The sequence below is a fragment of the Poecilia reticulata genome, chromosome 4 (genome assembly GCF_904066995.2).
Source record: "Poecilia reticulata chromosome 4, P_reticulata-male-v2, whole genome shotgun sequence".
NCBI classification, from domain to species: Eukaryota; Metazoa; Chordata; class Actinopteri; order Cyprinodontiformes; family Poeciliidae; genus Poecilia; species Poecilia reticulata.
The window spans coordinates 17,196,057-17,216,237 of record NC_088833.1 but is presented as its reverse complement, the minus strand read 5'-3'; the positions used below and the strand labels follow the sequence as shown (position 1 = coordinate 17,216,237).

The window sequence follows — 20,181 nt, the reverse complement described above, 5'->3', positions numbered from 1 at the left end:
GGTCTGGAGGAGTTTTGTAACGGCATCAGATCTAGAGATTTGTCACAATTCACTACAGCCCTCCCTGAGACACATATTAATCTAGAAGAATCAATCTCCGGACAAGTATTCAAAGTCCAGACACGTAGAGACAATAGTAAGCACAGGGCAACATTTTATGATTGTATATTGAATTAAATTTCAATTAAAGCAGTTACTTTCCTGCATGTAACCCGACTTTACAGACATGAACATTTTATTTTTGATTTAAATAAAACATTTATGACAGAGAGAAAATAATTCGGCAGGCAGCATATCATTACCCTAATTCCCATTTGAACCACTGACATGTGGCCCAATTACTGGGTTTCCATTTAACTTGCTAATAAAAAAGCTCACTGTCCTCAAATACCTGACACACATATGTGAGATAAATGTGTCACAAGAACTGACACTCAGAAAGTAATGCAATATTAAATGCATTTTTTCTTGACGTTCATATAATTAATATATTTTTGAATTTATAATTTTTTATAGTAGGCCTATTAAAAACAGGCAAATCAATCTACCATATACGTAAACAATTCCATTAGGCTTTGGGTGTTTGATTTTGGTCATTTTAACTGACCTAAACAGAAGAGGGAAAAAAAAGTTTTTATTCGTGTATGTAAACTTCTGGTTTCAGCTGTATCTATTTTGGTGGTGTGGTAAGCTTTTGCTTCTAAATAACATTTTTCTAAGGCCAAGTTTGTTTAGCTAGCTGCCATTTACTGTAATGTGACCTTAACTGTGAGCACATCAGCAGACATCTCCCTAAAAATGACACATCACACAGTTGTTATTTTAGTGCATCCATTCGACACCATCAATGGTAGTTTTCCACAGCTGTAGCCTCAGGAGGAGGATTAACTGCTGAATGGAAGAGTACGGACCGCAGCAGGTGTGGGGGAAATATGTAAATAAGTGGTGGTTCTCGCGCGCTGATTGGCTGTTGTTAAGGGACTGCGTGGGATCTGATTGGCTGGCTTGAGGAGGCACGTAGCACGGGGGGAAAGTATGCAGGAGCACGCTGTAGCACGAGAACGCCCGGTGCCTGCGTAAGCTGTGACGCAGTAGGAGGCAGGCTGGATATAAGGTGAAATGCCTCGAGGTACAATTCAGTAAAGAGACAAGAGGAGAGAACAGCATCAGGACTACAAATCAAATTTAAATACTTTTAAAAACTTTATATCTCTTGGAGTTTCGTCCAGAGTTTGGTGTTTCAGATTTTTATATCAACTGACGTCTGGGAAGACTTGTCGAAAGAAGAAGAAAAGATGAAATGCATTATAGGAATTGGCGGGTAGGTGTCCTTTACTTTACAAAAAAGGAGCTTTTTAAAGATATATATATATATATATATATATATATATATATATATATAGCTATACATTGTTTTTAATTCCTGCTGTAAAGATTGCAGAAAAGTTGAAACTTGCTTGTGGTAATGCTGAAACAAGCCATTCACTGTTTCTGTCTTTATTTTAAGGAACATATTTGTTTAAAAAAACGTTTTTTAACATTTAATCTGTCTCTAATTAAGGTTTTTGTAAGTTTGTGCTTGATGTCATCTTAATGTTCACATGTTTTATCGGCCGCCCGCCGGAAAAAAAAATTAAAGTCACATCCGGTTTGGTTTGTTGTCATAGATCGAGCGGGACTTTTGAAAATTCACCGCGTGATTTTCTTCAAAAGTGGAGGGAGATTTATCTTTATCACTTACAAACACTACATTATTTACCTTAATTGTGTTCATTAGTTACTTTTTATTTAGGCCTTTAGTCAGGAAGTTGTAGGTCTTTATTGCATTGTAGGAAAAACCTTTTTTGACTTTAAACAGAACATTGTCATTTTTATTTTGAGCTCTTTACTGAGAAATGTTTTGATACAATTGTAACTCTTAAGCTTGAAGCCATATTAGTAGAAGTAACAGATATTTTAGAAAATAACTTTTTTGAGATTGAAACCTAAATTAGAATCTAAACGACACACACACAACATAACTGTTATTTATCAGCTATTTCAACCACTTTTAACCCCAATCTGACCTTTAGAAGTGAAGCAATACTCATTTTGTGTAATTTTCTTTGTTTTTTTTACAGGGTTACTAATGGTGGTAAAACCACTCTGACTAATAAACTGATCCAGACTTTGCCCAACTGCTGTGTTGTGCACCAGGATGACTTTTTCAAGGTGAGTCTGACCGAGTGATTGGTTAAGTTTATTGTGATAATTTGGCATGTTTTCCATTCATTGCTACTGCCTGAGCTTTGTCTGTAATCAGAGTGGGAGGTCTGGCCTTTGGAAGCCTTCCCTTCCCCCCATTTCCTTCATTCCTGTGCAATTCCTTTTCTATGTTGATCACATTTTGTTTGTTCTTAAGTTTTCTATTATTTGCTTTTATTCTTAGTCTCTTCTAATCATCTAACTTAATACTAAATATTATTTTTTTCTTCTTTTTATCTGTCCTCCACAATATTATATTTGCATACTAACTCATGCTTAGTTTTATGCATGTCATCTGCTTTGTGCCTTCTGTTTTTGCCTTCCTCACTTGTTTAGCCTAACCTTTGTGGCATGTGAGTGAGATCTGCAAGTGTTCAGAGCCGTGAGGTTCCAGCAATGTTTTATTGGTGACTGTTATTTCAGAAACCCGATCAAATAGAAGTCGGGGACGACGGCTTTAGGCAGTGGGATGGTAAGACTTCACTGAAGACTGCCAGTGACTCATATTTGACCTTATATCTAATGTAGTAGACCCCATCCTCCGCAGTTGCATCAGTTAGAGCTAAAACACTCATTTGTAGTAACATCCAAGCAGCAAACACATTCATAAATCATTACAGCTGTTGTTGGGATTTTTTTCTGACCTTCTCTCGTTGTTTCTATTATTTTCTTTCTTTCTCTCTGCCTGTCTCGTGCTCCACAGTGATCACAGCTATGGACATGGAAGCCATGACCAACACGATTAAAGGCTGGATGGAGAACCCGGCAAAGTTTGCCCGCTCCCACGGCGTCTCCCTGGCTCCTGTTCCTGACGTGGCCAACCCTGACGAACAGATCCACATCCTGATCGTTGAAGGCTTCCTGCTCTACAACTACCCGTAGGTTGATTGATTGTTTATTTTTTTGCATGGCTGACTGTTTATTTGAATCGAGTTATGGATGTAGCTCTAGTTTGTTCTTGCTGTGAATGCAGCAGCCATCTTGGCTAGGTTACAGTTTCTATGATGCAGACTAAAAGAAGTGCCAGAGATTGAGCCATCTTGGTTCTCTGGAACCCGAAGATTCATGATTGTAGATGTTGTAAGGGCGCCGTTAGTTCTGTTGGGTCACGTGCTAATTTTGAATTGCTCCCATTGGCTCATGCTCGCAAGCAGATTTGAGTTTGGTCTGCAGGCAGAGATAAGGTTTTCATCAGAAGGAGGCTCTGAGTGGTCGTTTGCAGTCACAGCAGGGTGGCGGGTACTCAGTGTACTAGTGATGAGTGTTAAGCAGGCTGCAGAGATGTAGATAAAGGATGGCATGAGCAGTTGTGCAACTCTGCTCTTTTACATAGAGGATGTTATGTGACGTGTGGTCAACACCTTTGTTTCTCCCCTTTAGGCCCTTGCTGGATGTTTTCAACAAGTGCTATTACATCGCAATCCCCTACGAGGAGTGCAAAAGAAGGAGAAGGTGAGCTGATTTTGTGCTCTCACAGTGTTCTACATTAATCTTATTGGTCATTCACTTACTTTATATTTATTATTGTGATTTTAGTACCAGACAGTACACCGTCCCTGATCCTCCTGGTCTGTTTGACGGTCATGTGTGGCCCATGTACCTGAAGCACAGAAAGCAGATGGAAGACCTCGGTTTGAATATTGGTACGATGCGATCACTGTCCATGTTTGTAAGCCAAATGTCATCGTAGTGTCCCACTTGTCTGTGGTTGGAGTTTTTATCGGTTTGTGGTGTAAAAATATGTTTTGCGTTTTCTCACAGAGTACCTCGATGGTTTGAAATCCAAAGAAGAAATCTACGACCAGGTGTATGAGGACATACAGAACAACCTGCTCAATCGTTTATAGGTAAGAAGGAAGGACTTGAAGTTGTGATGGGAAATTTACTAAAATATTTATAACATTTTGCATGTAAATGTAAGACCTTGTCTAACATTATTAATTTTTTTTTGTTTTGCAGCAGGAGGACTCTTCTTCACACCTGTACAGATTTTGTAAATAGCCAATGATTCTTTTTTTTATGTGTATTTTTTTTTTTTGTACATAGAAAGGAGCCATGTTAACTTATGTTGTTTTTACCTTCTCATGAACAAAATGTTTTTTGTTTAATTAAAAGTTGACTGGTCGTCATTATTTTTGTCATGCAGTTGACCATTGTTGGACCACTGGTCTCCTTCCAATAAACACACGAGTTTCTGTTAATAAGTACAGATCATCAAAACATCTTTGTGTGATTTTTGTTGTCTGTTTTATTATCAACATTTCTACTACTTAAATTAGCGTACAAAAATAAGTTTTCTTTTTCTCTAATTTGTATAATTGGTGGCATTTCTGGGATCAAAACCGATGTGAAAAACTTCCCCATCTCTTGCCATTTTTGACAGTTTAAAGATGAATCATAATGGCATAAGTGAGATTTATGGAGTTACTCGGTTTTAGAATTTATCAGTTTTTTTTAAGTCTACAAAACATTCATGATTTAATAAGTGGCAATTCTATTTTCTCTGAGCCAAGCTGGTTTGAAAGCTTTTTTTCTTTTTTACTGTGAAATGAAATCATTTGAAAACTTCATTAGCTTTTTATTTATTTTTTTGTCTGGCTGAAACAAATCGGGAAGGGGTTAAATACCTTTCATGCTAAAATTACAATTGGTGAGTTAGTGGAAACAAATCAAAAAACGCTCTTTGTTTCTGAAAACGTCTGAAATAAAGTGGGAAAACGGTTTCTGACAAGTCTGTAGAATGTAATAAAGCTGAAAGATGGTTACAGGAGCTGCTGAATGAGAATGTTTTCTGTGAATTTTATTAAGCTACTATCTTGATGAATGTGCAAATTTATTTAGTTGGTCTATAATTTAATTTCCTAGACACCTCTATACAATCACTACTGTACGTCTGTCCTCGTGGGTGTTTCCAGGTTTACAACCCCAAAATAACTGTCCTCACTCGTCTCAAGTAGATGCTGGAGTAGGTCACAGGCTTCCCATAAGATTTAGGCTATTAGCACAAGATTATACTCACTTACGGCTCATGGTTCTCTAAGCACGTATCTCCTATATATGTTTCTGCACTACATGTATAAGTAAATCAGGATAATTTCACATTTTCCTAAAGAGAACATCATGGTCAAGGGTAGGATGTTAGGTTAAATTTAAGCTTCCTCTCTCCAAAGTAGGTGGAAGTTCAATGGCTTAAGATACATTTTTCCCCACTCCCTTAACGTTTTCAGCTTGCTTTAGTGATTAAAAATAGCTTGATAAAGTTTCCCAGCAGGTATTTCTCTCTGACTGCTGCTCCTGATGAATCTGTCTGAAAGAATCTGCTGTGACTCAGGGAATCTGGCCATTTGTTGGCACCTTTTTGCAACAGCAGCCATTCTGACATCAGCTGTAGGTATATGTGATCTGTCATGTGGGTGTCATATGGATGCTGGGTGGCAAGGCGATTATTGTAACATCCTAACAGGTGGTGGCACACAAAACCCCCTTCGGCTTGGACTCACCGTGCTAAAAGTGACACCAGCATAGATGACGCCTGCCAGGACAAACACAAATAAAGACACGTTTCACATAATGGAGCATCGTATTTCTGCGGTACGCTGTTGTAATAATATTCCATCCCCCATCAGAGGCAGCCCAGTGTGAAAAGGTAGCTCCATTATCCCAAAGAACAGCCTCAGTGCAGAAAGATCCTGCAAAAACATGAGCTGATTTCATCTTTCCTCCAGCATAAGACAGAAGCCCTTTCACTATTTCCACCCAAGAGTGAACCACAACTCTGAGGACAGCTATTTCTGCTTTATTGCTGGTACTCGGTGTCCTCAATTACACATGTCAGAACACTGTGGAACTACTTCCTGTTTTTGTGGGCGTTAACTTTTTTGGAACAGAGTGCTGTGCTGGGTGGTTTTACACCACACTGCATCACGATGAGACGATGTGCATAACGTGCTGTACGCATGGCGGCGAGGAACACTGGAAACGAGCTTGATTAGAACAAAAGGTCCAACTGGTTTTCTGCCTGCAGAAAACAGTTTTGCGCATTTGGTCCAAAATGGTACAGATTCAGAATATGATTGTGTGGATTGTTTAGTTCATGTAAAGTGTCTCTCTTAGTAGTGTAACTAATGAGATATAAATGAAAGTGGCAGGCTGTAGTAATAATAATAATCTGCTCACAGTCTCAACTGAACCTCTGCCCTGTAATTATGTCCCACCGCAGGCACACATGCACAATGCTTTCCTCCTGTTTGTCACATTCATGCATGTGCACATATATGTTTAGGCCGTTTAGAGTGAAGGAAGTCTGCTGTTAGTTCTTTGATTGCAGAGTGTGCTACTGTCTTTTTTCACTGTTCCCTCTGACTGTGGCTGCCTGTCTGTCTGCACGTCTCGGCAGCCAGCATGACTAAAGGACAAAATAGAAGGAAACAAAGGCAAAGGTGAAAGATTCTCACATTCCTTCAGCATAGAAACTGTTTATTACCACAATCTGGCAGCGATTAGAGCTGGTGTTTTGTTTTTGTTCTTTTTTTTTGTTGTTGTTTTGCTTTATGTAGTACTCATTCAAAGAGAAAAGATGTGAAATATGAGATAAGTAAAGCAGGATCGGAAACTGTTCTCATACAAGTGATTAAGGTTTTTACAAAGTTGTTTTTTAACACAAAACATTAGGGGTTATTTATAATAGATAATTTCATGAAACATTGCACAACTTACCCAAAAGCATTTCTTTCTCGTATTTTCACGTTGTTCTTTCAAAGTCACCAACTCAGAGTTTTTGCAGCTCACTCTGTTATATTGAACACAGAACACTGTAAGGACATTTTACACAATGCAAAGTTTGAGTGTGATCTAGATGCCAGTGTTTGGGTAAGCATGTGTGACTGTTGAAGAAGAAACTTAAACAGTCACCCATAATTGTTGAAGACTAAGGGAGAACAAAATGGAGGACAATGCATTAAGAAAAGCTTGTAAACCTCAATGAATTGAAACAGTGTGTTAAAAGGGAACGGCTTGGCCAAGATCCCCTCTTAGAAAGAGACCAAGAAAGTTTTACAGGAAACAATTATTTTAAATGATAGTATTGCAGGGAATTTATAGGGAGTTTGGCAAATAAAACGCATCAGCTTACTTGTTTGGACCAGGATTAAGCACAAATCCAATTCTTTGCTTAGATCCTGGTCACATTTCTAGAGACAGGTTACATTAAGGAAAAATAATTGAATTCAATCTGAGTTCCATAGTTGCTCCAGTCACACTGCAATGTTGCTGACAGGAACATCTTTTTGAGTTCCCTGAGGATCTAAGAGCTGGAAAATTGGCATTATGAAATGCAAACAGAGTCACATATCTGTGTAGATTTTAAAGAGCGGCCTGTTGCTTAACAGTCTAGGATGCCAGCTAAATTAAACTCCACTGTTATGTGTGAGAGGGCTGTAAATAAACCTGACCTTAAAGTAACCCCTACATTAAAAGAGACCTAATTATGTAACATGTATCTAGGAAAAGTTATTGGATGGTTTATGGTTTGAATTTATTCTTAGTAATTCATTGATATTGTATATTAAACATTTTCCGCCTCATCATTGTTTTGAAACAGTGGAAAGGCCTCATATCTGATGAAGACCTCAAGAAACCTTGACTCACACGATTACAGAGGAAATGCCAGATTTTCTGTGAGGACTCAGCGCCCCCATCTGGCAGAAAGGTAAATTAGAACTGTGATCACCGGACACTTTTTATTTCTAATACGCTAAGTTGGTTTAAAAAAAAAAAACTCACTTTAAATAAATGTTTGGTTTTTAGGTTGTCTGAGCTTAAGTTGTGTTGTTTTAGCTGACACTGACTTTATTGATTTTAACATTTTGTGCTGATTTCACATCCTTGTGTTTCCCCCAACCCCTACGTTGGGGATAAAAAGGCATTGGAAGAAATATGATACTTAATGTTTTCCCAATTAAAAATCTGAAAAGAGGGCACCTCTGAATGGTCATTTCCAAGTATTGTCACAAATACTGAAATGTATTTATATCTGGACTTTAATTAGGACATTATGGCTTCATCTAAAGTCCTGGCTGCATCTAGAGTTGTTGTCCTGCTGAACCTCTAACTCACTCAGAAATCTTTAGTAGCCTCTAGATTTTCTTCCAGAATTGCACTTTACTGAGATCCATCAAGACTCCAATCAACTCTCTCTATGCAGTTTCATTGAGTCTGCTAAAGGAACAGGATAATGTAGTCACCACCATGTTTTGACATGGGGGCAGTGTGTCCTGAGTTAGATTTATTTCACGTTTTTGTATGTTGGCCAAAAAAGAAAAAATTTGTCAAAGGAGACTAAACTACCTTCTTCCACATGTTTACTGTTTCCCCCAAACAACCTGTGGCCCTTTAAGGGGATTTTTTCTTCTGAGTTTTCCAAAAAACACAACTTTCCCCCCTTCAACACACTTTTTCACTTCAGTTTTTGATCCCAAAATGAATGTGAACCTCTAGTGGTCTCTGGCTGATTCTCTCATGCTCTCTTTGACAGCAATGTCTTTGTTTAAAATTGCGCCAAACTCCTCCATTTTATAACACTAGGCCTGGCCTTACAGAAACAAATATATTTGCTAGATGATTTCTGAAAAGAACAAGTGTACGCATTCCACACTTTAAAAATTGTGCCTCTTTGGTCACATCTTCACTGATGCACACTTTAAAAACGATTCTGACCAAGAAGATTTGAACTAAAATGTTATGAGTACAATTCCACGGAACAGCAGACTGGATAGTAAATAGTTTATTTGTACTGTTAACGTAAATACTGTCATAACTTTCAGGATTTTATTTATTTAAATCTAAAATGAAACTGTTTGCCCACGTGGGTGAGACTTCCCCCACGCCCTCCCCTCCTGCCGGTGATGCTGTGCGCAAGTGCGTGACGAAGTCAAGTGGATTTGCAACCTCTCCTCTTGGTCTAACTCGAGTATCCCTCCACTCTCCTTCAGTTGTAGTTGTAGGACTTTTCAGGGAGAAAGACTAAAATCTCAGTAAGCCATGGAGAAGATCTTGTTTCTTCTTACTTGCCTTCTCGTTGTCCTGGTGCGTTTAGGCGCCGGTCAGGACCATTTACGCGCGCCTGTTGGCCCCTGGAGACAGCGCATTCAGTGGGAGAATAACGGTCAGGTGTACAGTTTGCTCAGCACTGGGACTCAGTATCGCTTGCCTTCCCAGAACAGGAGACGCACCCAGATGTTACTAACAACAAAAAACTATTTAGACCAAGTCAACCCTCCTGTTGCGCTCATGAGAGCCACCAGAACCAGGTCTATGAACCTCCAAGACTCGGATCACTCTGAGCAAAATGACCAAATAGACACGTCGCTTCTCGGAGCAGACGTGCAGTACCTCCTGTCCGCGGATCGGACCGGCACACACAGTCAGCCCAATGTGGCTGTGGATTACCACTCAAGCCAGGCTCCGGCTAACAGTAGCGCTGCTGTTTTCAGCCAGGAGTTTTCCGGCAGCGGAATCCCCAGAGGAGGCCGGGGTACTGCTGCGGAGGACAGCGGTGCGCAGCAGACCACTGCGCCACCAGCAAGAGCGCAGGATTTGACGCACGGCCAAATCGATAGAAGCTCCCCCGAGGGCTCGGATTCAGTCCACACATCTGCTCGGGTCAACCTGGCCAGTGACGGTCGAGTCACCCAGCACACCAGAACGCAATCCCTGACCAGAGTCACTCCAGAGGTGGATGATTCCAGCAACGCTGTTGAGATTCAGTTCCCTCCTAGGAGTCCAGATACAACAGGTGCAGGTGATCCTCGGGATCCGCACAGCATCCACCACAGGAACTCGGTTTTCTATAATGTTTACCCAGCAGACCGCAGGAACAGGCAGAACGCGCGCAACCCACCCGGCACCGGCCACGGCACCAGGTTCTTCCACAACGGTGAGACGAACAGCAGACTGGATAGTAATTAGTTTATTTGTTCGACATCAACCGTAAACCATGACCCAGAGCCGGTCAAAAGTTTTATGGGGCCCTAAGCAGAATCTTCTAAAACCCACCAGGCCCCACAATTCAATCCTCTAATATAATCTAAACGTTTCTGCGTCATACATCTACCACTGATATGGTTACAGATGAAAGATAATTAATTATGTGTTCAAAACATTGGAATCAGTTTCAGTTTACCAACAGCCATTTCCATACCACATTGGATTTTAAATTACGCTAATTCAGATTCGGTTTCTAAAAGTGTTTTCTTTTTTTAGATTGAGCACCAAGTTCTGCTTGAGCCAATTTCATTGCATGTTATATTTTTATGAACTCACTCTTCTCACAAATATTTATATAGTGTGCGCGTAATATTTCTGAATGTTTGAAAGTACAAAAATAAGAATTTTTATTCTTATGGAAATTCTGTTTTGGCTGTTTTTCAGTTTTAAGTCATTTAACATAATGCTTCAAATCAGTCTGCAAAGACTTGGCTTTAGACAAATGGGTGGAAAATAGATAGATTTATTCTGAGAACTTTGTTATTACTTCTGCTGTTTCATTGATTGTGCTGGTCAACAACAAAATGTCCCACCTATAGGAACATCTTTAGCTTGTATCAATAGACTGATTTACAGTCTATTGCACTGAAGTTATACAATAACAAGTAATTTAATTTGTGTATAAAAAGCCTTGAAACATATTGTAGGGGGATCTTATTCCACCATACTAATTTAGCATTAGGTCGATTAAATGGGTTATTCAGAGTCTTTTTGGTTTTCAATCACCATCCATCACACCAGCTGGTTAGTTTTGATATCCTGTTTGCAACTATGCATTAAATCACAAGTCCAGCCATACAAATTTACATATTTTATCTTTGAGTAACTTGTATTTTATTGTTGGCAGGTCTGCCAGACCTAATCCCTGACCCGTACTACATCCAAGCAGCCTCGTACATCCAGAGAGTACAGATGTATGCACTTCGCTGTGCAGCTGAGGAGAATTGCCTTTCCAGGTATCGTTATGTTCAACAATAAAAATTCACCATTTTTGTTGTTTTCAGGACCATATGCAGTTTTTTTGCATGTAGTCATGTTGCAACCACAAACATTTAGATATTTTATTGGGATTTTATGTGGGAGACAGCATGACATAGGTAGGGCATAGCTGTGCTATGAAGCATTCTTTTCTAGATGTCTTGCAAAGGAAAATCTGAAAATGTGGCATGCATGGCACATATCATGATTTTAAAAAACTACTCCATTCTTGCTCTGGCTGAATATTTTTGGGTCACTGTTCTCCTGGAAACTGAACCTCTAGCATCTTCACAGCATGATGCTGCCACCACCATGCACCATGCAGTGGGGATGATTCATGCAGATGTATCTGATCAGACCTCTTTCCTTCACAACATGTTATGGAAAATGGCAAACAGGACTTTTCGTGGGTTTCTTTATACACTGTCTTTCTTCACTTATGATCATCAGATTAAAAGGAGTTGAATATAAATGTTTGCAGGTTTTTATTGTAAAAAAAAAAGTAAAGCATGTCATTATCCTTCAACTTCACAATTCTAATCTATTTTGTGTTAGTCAAACAGTCCCATAAAACACATGGAAATCTGTAGTTGTGACGTGCCAATATGTGTAAAAGGTTCAAGCTGTAGGAACACGTTCTCAATGCAATGTGTATCAAGCTGCTCACACGGACTTGTTCAATAAATGGGATTAAATCGGAGTTAATATGTTTGAATTTGTCCATTTGATTGGCTGCCATTTGAAGAATTAACGAAGACAGTCATTAGGACTGAGGCTGCAACATGAGGATAGTTGGCTGTCCTCATGCTTGTTGGCTACTTGGATGTAGCAGCTCAGTGGCAGAGCGGCTGGGCACAAACCTGGCCACCGCTCAGGATTTCTCTCCTCTGATCGGCGGAGGATCTAAGGAGCCTCGCTGCCAAGGAAAACAAACCCTGAAATGAAAGGCAAAAGGATTTCAGAGCTGAAAATATAAGCCACCAATTCATGACTCAAACCCAGCACTGCAGTAAATCAGCTGCGCAGGGCGATCAGAGGGAATTTAAAGTGCAGTGAACTGTATGTCAGCAGGACGGCGTTATGTAAAGATGCGGTCATTCGATCCTGCACGTGCTCCGAGTAGCTGACATGGATTTCCTTTCTTTGCAGGTCTGCATATCGTCCGAGCGTGAGTGACCTGGAGTACAGAGTCCTGCTGCGCTTCCCACAGAGAGTGAAGAACCAGGGAACTGCAGACTTCCTCCCAGTCAAACCCAGACATGAGTGGGAATGGCACAGCTGTCACCAGTGAGTTCCCTCATAAAAACATCTAACAGCCTCAGCTCATAGAGGTACAGAGCAGGAAATCAACTCATCCAAAACCAGTCAAAGCAGATGTCTGAACTCAGATTCTCAACTGGATTTCATTTTTGATAAATGATTGTTTTCAATTTTCTCAATTTTATGTAAATTATTTTCTGTTTAGTCTCCATTTTTGAAATTAAAAGGTAAAAATAAAAAATATATATTTAAGAAACTCTGCCAATCATTTAGTGCACGAAACCTTTAAACGTCCACTTAGAAAGAGTGCCAGTAATAAAAACACATGCACACATATAAGCAACTCAAGTTTTATTTGCTTTATCCCAGAATACAAAATGTCCTATTAAGTGATGTTAAATGTGATTAGGAAGTGAGACAACCAATGAGGGAAGATAGACTGTCTTTTCCACATTCTGGTCAGCGAGATTTCAATTTTGGTCTAATCTGACCAGAGCACTTTTTATGTCCATTAAACACTTCTGGCCAGCTGCCTAAAGCTAGGAATATTATGTTTAAAGTGTGCATGTACACATCTGAATCAGCAGATTAGCGAACAATAAATGTTTGCCTACTATTGATCAAGACACTCGTGGAAAAGTCTGGTTTCTTGAAACCAAAACTAAGTGATTAGGGATGCCTCAAGACTTTTGCACAGTACAGTACTGTCCCCTTTGCGACGACTCACAGAAACATTAGTTTCCACAGCGTGTTTAGCTCAAACCAGTCGCCCCTTTTCTGAGTGTGTTTGTTTGCATGTCCGACTCTCTGCAGACATTACCACAGCATGGAGGCCTTCAGTAACTACGACCTTCTGGACGTCGCCACTGGACAGAAGGTTGCTGAGGGACACAAAGCCAGCTTCTGTCTGGAGGACACCTCATGTGACCCGGGAGTACGGCGACGCTTTGCCTGCACTGCTCATACACAGGTTAGTCTGCACGAATGTTACTCAATTTTTGTCATTTCTACTTTATAATTTCATCTTATTGTTGGTTTTAGATTATTTGCTGGTGTTTAAATCTCATTTCCTGAACGTATAAAATGTATTAACCCAGCATTTAGGCAGAAAACATGAGTAAAATGAGCTTGGTTTGTTTTAAGGGGCTTGGTCCTGGATGCTATGATACATATCATGCTAACATTGACTGCCAGTGGATCGATATCACTGACGTGCCACCTGGAAATTACGTTCTGAAGGTAGAACTGCAGATTAAAATAACTGCTTCCACATTTCATTGATTTACCTCCTTTGTAAAAATTTCATTTAACCAGAATCTATCTTGCACGTCACCGTTTTCTGCTTGCCAGGTGACGGTGAACCCCTCCCAGCTGGTCCAGGAGTCTGACTTCTCCAACAACGAGGTCAGGTGTGACGTCAGATACACAGGAAGCTACGTCCAGGCAAGAAACTGCAGGATTGTTGTGTAAGTCCGATGCGTAGCGCCTGTTTTTTCCAACGTGACTCGAGCAGAGACAACTTAAAGTTAATCAGTGTTGTCCTTGTTTTCCAGGAGCTGACCTGCAGAAGACACAGACGTGTGCTTAGTAACCTTTAGTTGTTCTTCAAGTTAAGCTGCTACTGTTTTGATGCTGTTTCATTGTTTGCTACTCTATAATCTTTGTATTTATGACACACTTCCTACCACACATATTGGTAGCCCTGGTAAAAAAGTGTCAAAAGACTCAAAAATAATTCTTTTATTGCAGTAGTGTGACCTCACACTGAGAAGTTTAGTAAAATTCATCCTTTAATTTGAGAACATTTATTTGATTTCCTCTCTCCCTTTAAATTAAAGTAAGTGCTGAAGATCTTATTTACCGTCCTTTACATCAATTACTATTCACACTCTGATCACTGTAAATCAATAAGTGAAGCATTTTAAAATGCTATATATTACATTTATTTTACAGGAATGGCTTGGTGTAACAATAAGTGAGGCACTGGTAAATTTTGCAAACAATAATTAGAAAATTTTAGTTAATTGGTAAATCATGCCCCCTTCTTAAAAAGTGCTCTGGATTTATCCTCATTTTGCTACAGTGACAAAAGAAGAATGTATTTAAACACGTTTTATGAATCTACTCCAGACTTATTCATATGTGTGCAAGACAATGTGTTTCCTAGATTTACATAAGTGTCAGCTGCAAAGTAAAAAGCCAACTTTGCCTTATTTCTGTATTTCAAGTTGTGTGACTTTTTTTCCCTTCTGTCTTTTTTAATGTATTTTATTGCAATGTTTGCTTTTTTATGTTTTGGTTTGACCTGGTTTAGCACTTTGATTGTCACTCGTGTCTTAAAAAGGGCTTTATAAATAAAGTTGAGGTGAGTTTTAGTAGACATTGCCCAGTCTTTTCCACTGTGAGATTGAGCTGATAGAACAATCTTTTGAATTTTTTTTCTGTCTTACACTAGACGTTTTTCTGGATTTCTGGTTAAACACAGGGAAGCCATTCATGACCAATTTTGCAGCTGAATTATTCCTGCTGATGAAAACATGCAATCACCAAAAACTGAGGAGCATTTTAATGTTGGGTGGTTCATTGCTTGACTCCTCTGAGAAATAGCTGCAATTATTGCACTTTGCATGTTCGTGTCTGGGAAATAGCAGGAAAATAAACACTGCATCACACCAGGTGCCTGTTTGTGCGTATTTGTTGTGCTGCGTTGCAGCGGGTGACTGATTGGGAAAACATTCATCTGGCAACAGCTCCACGTCAAGTCTCCTGGGAATGTCTCGGTTTATTTGCACTTTGTCACCAGGTTTTAGTGGCACGCTGTTTAGAAGCTGGCATGTCAGAGGGTATAAATAATAAATGAAGTTTTTGTTTTTGTTGAACAATGCTCCCTTTTTGCCTCTTTTTCATTTTGTCATCCAAAAAAAATAAAATAAAAATACCCCAGAGTTAAATACACAGAGATTGTTTTTCATGCTTTTATATCCTGCCACAAGCCACATTTCCTCTATAAGCAGATATGATTTTAAACTCTTTAGACTAAATATGCATTAATTGCAGCAAGATTTATATTTCAGCAGTGTTCAAAATCGTGATTAATGTAAAGTCATCTAAAAGTAGTTCGGGATGTTTATGCAAGAAACATGCAGGCGGTTTAGAAGTGAGTTCATGAAGTTTTCCATTCAAAGGTATTTTTGGCTCACTTTTCTAAGGTGCTTTGCTGTTTTATTTTCAAACATATAATCACATTACTCTAGATTGAAACCCATTTCATTCATCCTCTTAACCCAAACATTGCCTCTTTGTGGACCTCAAGCCTTCTTTGGCCCCCGAAGAGCCGAGCCACTGCAGTGGGTCTGAGTGTGATGGAGAGTCTCCGGGTGCTGTTTGCTCAGGGCAGGGTGGCGTGCCGAGGCTGCAGGACGTGCTGCAGGCCGATCCTGTGAGAGATGGCGAGGAGAAGAGAAATTCCACAGATCCGGTGATGGCCAGGAAAGCCCGTCTGCAAACTGCTGACCTCAGTGTCTCCTCAACTCTGTCGTTCTTATCGTAGGCTGACCGTCTGCACGGCTGCGCCCAGAGGACCTACTGTCTGAGACTACCGGTCGGCATGTCCGAGCCAACAGGGCATACGGCAGGGATGCTAAAGAGATGCCAGTTTGTTTCTTAAACAGACCAAATAGAGGACCTGAATTAAGGAAAGTTTATTTCTAATGCGCCTTGTAAGCTTGCTCTTCACAAGGGACCAATTCTTCGTTTGACAGTTGAGATAGCAAAGGTGGATTCACAGCTATTCACAGCTGACTGGCAGTTTCATGACAAAAAAAAAAGTTGTGTGTAGCACCAACGGAAAAACTAAAATATCAGCCAAGGATTTGATTTATCCTCTTGGTGCCACTAGTCAGATAATTTAAAAAACACCTGAAAGACACCTAATGTTCTTTTGCGGGATAAATAATCTGCATCCTCTCCCCCCATTTTTTGTACTTGGTCTAAAACATGGCTGTCCTAGTGGTCTGAATGACTTGCTACCTTAGCTTCAATTGTTTGTACTCAGCCAGAAAGACACCTATCTCCTGCTCTTTAGTGATGCAAAACAAGCTGCTACATTAGCTCTGATTGTTTGTATTCAGCCAGAAAGACAGCTATCTCCTGCTCTTTGGTGGTCTACCCAATCTGCGTCCTCTCCCTCCATTCTTTGTACTTGGTCTAAATCATGGCTGTTCTAGTGGTCTGAACGACTGGATACCTTAGCTCCGACTGTTTGTCAGAAAGACAGGGTTTCTTTTGCAGAGTTACTTCAATCTTATCTAGGGATTTTTTTAAATTGTAATTTTAGATTTAACTTTAAACTTAAGAAACAACATAAAAGTCTAACTTTAGATGTAACCTAAAATACGAAAGCAGAGTTAGTTCTTTCATGGCAGTATGTGTTGACATATTTAATGCAATCAGTATTATTTATTTAGATTTGATGTTTTGATGTGTGCACTTGGATTTTTATAGATTTATTGAATGATGGCCTGTGTAAATATTTATCAAATTAAATGGCCATTCGGGTTTTAGTTGTTTTTTTCTTTCTTTTCTTTTGATGTTTGTTGCACAAATTCAAATATATGCTACATATCAACTACAATTCAATCAGTGAAACTGTATTTTTTAGTTTTTTCTTAAATACCCCCTCTCATGCAGACTTACTTACATCTTCTGACAACTAGCCCAACTTATAAAAACATTGACTAAGTTTGCTATTGGTACACTTTACCTTAAAAAAAAAACAAAAACACATACCCACTACACAACCATGCTTCAAGGGTGCGGGCAGGGGTAGAGGACGCAGATTGGGTAGACCACTAAAGAGCAGGAGATAGGTGTCTTTCTGGCTGAGTACAAACAATCGGAGCTAAGGTAGCAAGTCGTTCAGACCACTAGGACAGCCATCTTTTAGACCAAGTACAAAGAATGGGGGGAGAGGAAGTAGATTGTCTATCCCGCGAAAGAACAGTAGGGGGGTGTTTTTCAGACTCACCAAGAAAAGTACAGGGCAGTGATAAAGAATTACAATAAGTCATTAACACTCCTCCCCATCCCTCCCTCTATTTTTAATATTCATATTCATAAATCTTTATTGAAGGGAATACCTAATATTTCTTAAATGACCAAGAGATGCAAAGAGACCTTCCGTCTTTCTTTTTGCCACTCTTCCATAAAGACTAGATTAAGGGAGTGCATGACTAAAGTTATCCAGCTAAAAGATTTGTTCATTGTTGTTCCAGGTCTCTCTCAGGTTGCTCCTCATTAATGCTTGGTTTGCACAAATCTTCAGCTTACGTGGGCATTCTTGCCTTACTATATTCAGTAACTTCACACTGCTTTAAAATTTTCAAAAACTTCTTTCCTTACATGTCTGCGGTGCTTCCTGGTCCGCATGATGGTGTTTGTACAGAGACGAAGCAGAACATCTGGACTTATACTGAGGATAAATTACAAACAGGTGGTTTCTATGTACAACTTTGGTGAGTTTGGAAGTTTAAAGCTTTTTCTTCCACTTCTCATGCTCTACTCTGTATTTGTTCATCACATGAAATCCCAATTAGATCAATTAGAGTTTGTAATGTGACAAAACATGAAAAAGTTAAAACAGTGCCAATGCTTTTGCTAGACTCTGAAAAAGTGAGCATGTCAGAAATACCAGAAGAGTGTATATAAAATCGGGATTAAACAAAATTCAATGAATAAAGATTTTTAAAAAAGAGGGAAGTGATCACATAATGAAAAACCTTTTCAGTGTCCATAACACGAACTCTCTAAACGTTATCAAATGCAGCTGATTAAAACTATTTAAAATACAAACTTAACATGCCACTGAGGCACAGAAATGTGTTGGGTTTTAGTGCTGCCCACTGTGTGCCGAGTCTGAAGCACTGAGTTCACATCATTAGTGAAATAATTTGGCGCCTTCTTGATGCTGACGTTCTGTTTCTCTGTCTGTGGCCCGTGTTTACCTTCCAGGGAATTGTTTGTTGGCACCAAGGAGTGAAAGCTATGTGTGCAAGTAGAGGGGAAATTAAATGAGGAAATCATTTTCTCTCGTCTGACACAGTCTTGTGTCTGATGTAGAGCGGAGAATATTTGCCTGGAAGAACAAGTAGTACTACTGTATGTGAGTTTGACCAGTCGCACATCATTGCATCTAACAGGAGCTTTCCCTGTCTGATGATGGTGGTGTTTTGAGTTGCTGTATAAATATCAAAGTACTTAGCTGAGTGAAGGCATCCTGTTTTTAAAATTTCTTGGGCCGACTAGTTTAACTTGGCAGAAAAGTTCTCCGGCTGAGGAGGAGGAGGAGGAGATGTCAGGCAGAGTGCACAGAAGGCAGATTTGGGTGAAAAGGTTGACAAGCTGAAATTCTCTGGTTGTTTTGTGTTTAAATATTTGGTCCAAATGCTTACAATGTTTTGTGGACTTTGCATGTGAGTGCCAGACAATGTTAGGATGTCTCCTCTCGAAGGAAACATGTTCACCTGTGGATGTTTAATGGCTCCAGAGACATAAAGCACACATAAGAGGAGCCATGCAGAAGAAGACCTCAGGAAAACGGTCTCTTGTGAGACAAAATCACGTCAGTAACAGCATTTGTGACATGTTGCATGTTTTTGGCATTAAGCGCTTGTCTGTCACCAATTTGTGAGGAAAAGGCATTTATAAATGAGTATGCCCTGGAAAGAAATGGTTACAGACACAGATAGAAAAAATTAACTCAGATACAGATTAATATAAAAATTTAACGGAAATAGATATATTATTATCAATAAAATAAAATGATATTTGGAGACAGAAAGTCTAAAGGTATCATTATGAAGGAGTCTGCATCAACAAATTCCTAGAGAAAAAGGAATTATTATGTCCTACTCCGTTGCACATTTCTTTGAATCTGTACTGTATTTTTGATGCTGTAAATTTGCCATTTCTGAACATTATTTTTTCTTTTTATATTTATACCTCTATGCTTGTTTTCATTTCCCCTGTCACTTTGCTGCTTTTCTATTCTCTGTTCTAGTGTATAGTTTGAAAATAATTGTAAAATACAACTAAATCACATGAATACTTTGTGATTGACATAGAAAAATGTTTAGAGAAATAAAATACGACACATATTTAAAATAAATATTGGAAATAACAAGGGCAACAACAAAAAGAAAAGCAAACCATATAATCCATGCAAAAATATTGAAGAAAAAAGTTAAATTATTTCTGTAAATATTTGTAAAATGAAAATAAACTGAACATGAATTAATAACATACCTTCACATTACCTAAATGCAATAATAATAATAATAATAATAATAATAATAATAATAATAATAATAATAATAATAATACGTTGCCAGTAAACATAGATAACCTAATAAGTATGATAAACTATAACATGCATATATTTCAACTTTTAACACGTGACTGACTATTACATGGACATTGTATTAGTTGAAAAAGAGCGTCACCGTGTGGTGATAAAACAGGCCACAGTGAGTGTGTCTATTTCTTATGGAACGGAGTTCCAAAGTATGTGAAATAAAATTTAAACTAAGTGCTTTTTTATTATTATTTTTACTTGTTTTTCAACATATTTTTTAGTGTTTCCCTTCAGGTATTTGCTGT

General features: G+C 39.0%; 2 protein-coding genes across 3 annotated transcripts; both read left to right on the top strand.

Moving 5' to 3' along the window:
* Window positions 1-1,120: 1,120 nt before the first annotated feature.
* Window positions 1,121-5,029, top strand: mibp (muscle-specific beta 1 integrin binding protein). Of its 2 annotated transcripts, XM_008407934.3 has the most exons (8): window positions 1,121-1,321; window positions 2,121-2,211; window positions 2,668-2,716; window positions 2,948-3,122; window positions 3,625-3,696; window positions 3,781-3,887; window positions 4,006-4,091; window positions 4,204-5,029. In XM_008407934.3, exons 1-7 carry the CDS (start codon window positions 1,296-1,298, stop codon window positions 4,089-4,091), a joined length of 606 nt encoding a protein of 201 aa, XP_008406156.1. In that variant the 5' UTR covers window positions 1,121-1,295; the 3' UTR covers window positions 4,204-5,029. The 2 variants fall into 2 exon arrangements, with proteins under 2 accessions (XP_008406156.1, XP_017159712.1); XM_017304223.2 differs by lacking the exons at window positions 1,121-1,321; window positions 2,668-2,716.
* A 3,794-nt stretch (window positions 5,030-8,823) lies between these two features.
* On the top strand, window positions 8,824-15,480 carry loxl5a (lysyl oxidase-like 5a). Its single transcript, XM_008407935.3, has 7 exons — window positions 8,824-10,177; window positions 11,135-11,243; window positions 12,415-12,552; window positions 13,339-13,495; window positions 13,669-13,764; window positions 13,876-13,991; window positions 14,079-15,480. Exons 1-7 carry the CDS (start codon window positions 9,283-9,285, stop codon window positions 14,083-14,085), a joined length of 1,518 nt encoding a protein of 505 aa, XP_008406157.1. The 5' UTR covers window positions 8,824-9,282; the 3' UTR covers window positions 14,086-15,480.
* The last annotated feature ends 4,701 nt before the right edge of the window (window positions 15,481-20,181 follow it).

What these genes read in the sequence shown, in the direction of transcription:
- mibp (XM_008407934.3), top strand. Translation starts at nt 1,296, where the DNA reads ATGAAATGCATTATAGGAATTGGCGG. An exon ending in TGCATTATAGGAATTGGCGG is followed by an intron (nt 1,322 to 2,120) that starts GTAGGTGTCCTT and finishes TTTTTTTTACAG; the next exon opens with GGTTACTAATGGTGGTAAAA. An exon ending in GAGTGCAAAAGAAGGAGAAG is followed by an intron (nt 3,697 to 3,780) that starts GTGAGCTGATTT and finishes TTGTGATTTTAG; the next exon opens with TACCAGACAGTACACCGTCC.
- loxl5a (XM_008407935.3), top strand. Translation starts at nt 9,283, where the DNA reads ATGGAGAAGATCTTGTTTCTTCTTACTTGCCTTCTCGTTGTCCTGGTG. An exon ending in GAGGAGAATTGCCTTTCCAG is followed by an intron (nt 11,244 to 12,414) that starts GTATCGTTATGT and finishes CTTTCTTTGCAG; the next exon opens with GTCTGCATATCGTCCGAGCG. An exon ending in CCTGCACTGCTCATACACAG is followed by an intron (nt 13,496 to 13,668) that starts GTTAGTCTGCAC and finishes GTTTGTTTTAAG; the next exon opens with GGGCTTGGTCCTGGATGCTA.